The sequence below is a fragment of the Galeopterus variegatus genome, unplaced genomic scaffold, assembly GCF_000696425.1.
Source record: "Galeopterus variegatus unplaced genomic scaffold, G_variegatus-3.0.2 Scaffold24527, whole genome shotgun sequence".
NCBI lineage: Eukaryota > Metazoa > Chordata > Mammalia > Dermoptera > Cynocephalidae > Galeopterus > Galeopterus variegatus.
This window is the reverse complement of record NW_007750638.1, coordinates 4,558-8,526: the sequence shown is the minus strand read 5'-3', so window position 1 is coordinate 8,526 and position 3,969 is coordinate 4,558. Positions and strand designations below refer to the sequence as shown.

At 62.8% G+C, this 3,969-nt stretch overlaps 1 protein-coding gene across 1 annotated transcript; it reads left to right on the top strand.

The window, feature by feature from the left end:
• Window positions 1–3,529: 3,529 nt before the first annotated feature.
• On the top strand, window positions 3,530–3,958 carry LOC103583579 (sphingosine 1-phosphate receptor 5; the record flags this gene model as incomplete). Its single annotated transcript, XM_008564856.1, has 1 exon — window positions 3,530–3,958. A coding segment is annotated over exon 1 (429 nt), but the record flags the coding sequence as incomplete, so codon positions are not given.
• Between the last annotated feature and the right edge of the window lie 11 nt (window positions 3,959–3,969).

Below are 3,969 nucleotides of genomic sequence, written 5' to 3'. Positions count from 1 at the left end.
GAGCAGAAGCAAGGACAGCTGCTGGGCAGGGGTGTTCCAAGGAGTTTAAACGCCTCCAAGTTTGTGAGGAACAGGAAAGAGTGCGGTAGCACTGGAGCAGAGTGAGGCAGGGCGAACCTAGAAGTAAGGCAGGCAGACAGATCATGCAGGGCCTTGTGGGCTGCAGGGAGGACTTGGACACTTAACTCATAGCAACATAGGGAGCCATGGGAGGGTTTGGAGCAGGGGAGGGACGCATCTGAGTTTTAAGAACTGTGGCCGTGGGCGTGAAGTGGCGGTTAGGGATAGAAGCACAGAGGTATCCAGGGAGACATCTGCCTGAGACGCCAGAGCCCAAGTCCCCAGGGTCCCAATCCGTGGGAAAGAGGAACAGGGAGAGAGCAGGAGTGGGAGGTGCTGGGCCCGGGACCCGCGAGCGGAAGAGCCCCGTTCCGGTCCCAGAGCTCGCGGGAGGTGTGATTGCCGACTGGGAGGTGTGAAGAGGTCACCTCCCCACCCTGGGTGCGGCTTCCCCTTTGCAGAAGGAGATCATTTATCGAGCGCCTGCTGGGTGCCAGGTGTGGCCCCGCTGCGTTGGGGGGTCTTCAAGGCTCATCCCAGCGGGCACGATCCGATCGGAGCCTTGGTCCGCAGGGTTGTGAGCCGCCGGGCACCGATGGGTTAACGCTGTCCCCCGCCGCGGGTCCCATTGGCTGTGCTGTCCCCGCGCTTGTCTTTGATTGGTCGGAGCAGACAGGAGCGGTTCTGCCCACTTAGGGTACAGAGGGGGCCGAAGCACCTAGGATCAGCGGGCTTCATGCAGGGGCGACCCTGCCTGGGTGTCCCTCGCGGTTTCTCCCACAGGGGCACCCCGGACTTACCCCCATCCCCGGCCTCTGGATCATTGCTCCTGGGGCGCCCTCCCCCGCGGCCAGCAAGGCCTGGAGCGGTCGGGGCAAAGGGCAGGGTTCTGATGAAGGTCACCGCAGCCAGACTCAGCCCCTCTTCCCGGCTGGGGCTGCTGCTCTGTGGGTGGGGGAGCTGGACCCGGCCAGGAAGCTCCTGGGAACTAGTGGGAGGTACGGGGCCAGCTGGGACTGGCCCTTTGGAGGAGCGGGCCTGGGAGAGGCGTGGGAGAGCGACAAACAATGACTGAGAGACACATACAGAGACAGAGAGAAACAGAGACTGAGAACCCGGATGAGAGAGACACGCACAGAGGAAGGGATGGAGACATTCATTCATTCATTCACTCAGCAGACACTTATTGGGCACCATCTGTGTCCCGGTAGTGCCCATGACAGACTCAAACCCTTGCCCCCCAGTGGAGCTGCCAGTCTGGTTGGGACACAGCCCAGACACACGACAAATGAGTAAATCACAATGACGGGAGCGATAAGGGTGGGAGAGACCGGGTCGGGGGAATGCGGGCAGCCAGGGGGCGGGACGTGCCAGACCCTCCTTATCGGGGGACAGGGAGGTTCCCACCCGAATTCTGCCTGCGCCTGCCCCTCCCCCACTCGCTCCGAGCCTGGGATGGGAGTGGAAAATGGGGAGGGGCCTGTGCCGGGGAGCAGCCGGGACCTAGGAGCTGGGGGGACAGGATTCAGGCCAAACCCGCGGTGCCCGGGTCCCTCCGTCGACGGGGCGTCCTTGGGGTGCAGCCCAGGAAGCTCAGTTGGGAGGTGGGGGGAAATGGAGAGGGGCCTAGACACCCAAGCACAGACGAGACCCCTCTGCTGGGGGGAAGCGGCTCAGGCTGTGGCCTCCCCTGCTGAAGAACCCTCCCCTTCCCGCGCCTCCGGGTCCTCCCACCGCGACGGAGCGTCCCTGGGAGGGCAGCCCAGGCCTGCAGGGGGGAGTTGAGGACTCGCCTGTGCCAGTCGCCGCCGGGGCATGCTCCGGTGCCGCAGCGGGGGGCACGGGCTGGCAGCCACGGGCTGAGTGCCCGAGCCTCAAGGGGAGGGGGCTACTGCTGGCGACCGCCGGCCCTCCGCTTCGTCGGCCCGCCCCCTCGCCAGCCAGCTCCAGGCCCGCCCCCAGAGCCGCGTCCGCTCACTCTGCTCCAGGCAGCGCGACTGCTGGGGGCGCACGACCAGGGCGCAGGGGTGAGTGTACAGCACGGGCCCTTGGCGGTGCGGGGCTCGGCCTGGCCACTCTCCCGGTCTGGAAAGGCGCACCGCCCCTTGCTGGGGATTCCCGATCCTTTCCCGGAGGCCTCTAGGGAGGAGAAAGCCGGCGACTCCCCGGCTGGGTGCTGAGCCCGGGGTATGGGTGGGGGCGCCTGGAATTCCCGGGTCTCGCTCCCTCCTGGCTGCGCCACTGCCAGTTTCCATGCTTCAGTCCTCCTGCCAGGCACACCGGTCGAGTAGGGTGGTGAAGAGGCCATGCGCCTCTAAGAGGTGTCCCCATCAGAGCATGTGTAACTCATGTCTCGGTGTAACTGGGACACCCCGCACCCCATCCCCAGCGTGGCTGTGACAGTGACTCCTTGTCAGTCTGTATTAGCGCGTGGTTCCCCGTGTGTGACTGAAGCTGTCTGGCATACATTTGTCCCTGCCCTGTGCCAAAAAGCCCATTCCCCTCCCGAGGCCTTGGTTTTCTCATCTGTTAAGTGGGACTTGCCTGACATTGTACCCGTTTCTGCGTGGCTATGTTTTTGTATGAGAGCGTGAAAACCTTTGTGCTTGCTTCTCGGCAAAGTATTTCTTTTGAGCCTCATCTGTACATTGGGACTAAAGGGAGGGTAGTGAAGGGGATTAAAAGGCCCAGTCGCAGGCAGGACATGTCATTATACTTTAATGACACGTGTGCCCCTCTGCAAGAGCCTGTTTGTGCAGCGTGGGTCCTGTCTGCTCCCCTAGGACTCTTCCTCTGTAAAATGGTTGGATAGGATCAGCTTTCCCACGGGGTTTTGAGTGGATGGTGGCGTTTCCGCAGGAAAAAGTCTTGTGTGCAGCGAGGTGAGGTGTGTGGAGTGTGGGCCTCTGAGCCCCAGGCTGGGTGTGAGAGGAGGTTGTGAAACTGTGGCCTGTGCCACTGGGTGTGTGACCCCATCTGCGTGTCACTGAATTTTTGCTCTTGTGTTGCTCTGCCCATGTATGAATGTATTTTTGGGTCTCCCTGATGATATATGACTGTTTATTTTTGCCCTGTGAATATGTGTGTACGTGCCACTGTGTCACTGTTTGTGTGGCCCTTTCTGTGTTTGGTCATGTTTGTTTGCGTTTCTTTCTGTTTATGATTGAATATGCCAGACATCCCTGCTTGTGTGCATTACTAGTGTCCCTTTTTTGTGAGACTGTGTGTCACTCTGTCCCCTCCTGATATTGTGTGTGGTGTCTGTTGCCATGGACACTCCCCCTTCCATCCCGAACTCCCCTTGGAGCTCATGTGCATATGGGGTGGTAGGCAGGGGTCAGGGCCCCTTTCCCAGAGCTGCCAGGCACAATTGGTGCCTGCCCCCGCAGGCCGCGGGATGGTGTGCATGGGAGGTGGGCGGTCCTCCTGACACTGCACCCGGCCTCTCCGCAGCCTTGGGGCGCGGCCCATGGAGCCGGGGCTGCTGCGGCCGGCGCCAGTGAGCGAGGTCATCGTCCTGCATTACAACTATACCGGCAAGCTCCGTGGCGCGCGCTACCAGCCCGGCGCGGGACTGCGCGCCGACGCCGTCGTGTGCCTGGCGGTGTGCGCGCTCATCGTGCTCGAGAACTTGGCCGTGCTGTTCGTGATCGGGCGCCACCCGCGTTTCCACGCGCCCATGTTCCTGCTCCTGGGCAGCCTCACGCTGTCGGATCTGCTGGCCGGCGCCGCCTACGCCGCCAACATCCTGCTGTCGGGGCCACTCACCCTGCGACTGTCGCCCGCGCTCTGGTTCGCGCGTGAAGGCGGCGTCTTCGTGACGCTCGCCGCGTCCGTCCTGAGCCTCCTGGCCATCGCTCTCGAGCGCAGCCTCACCATGGCGCGCCGGGGACCCCCCCCCCCCCCCCC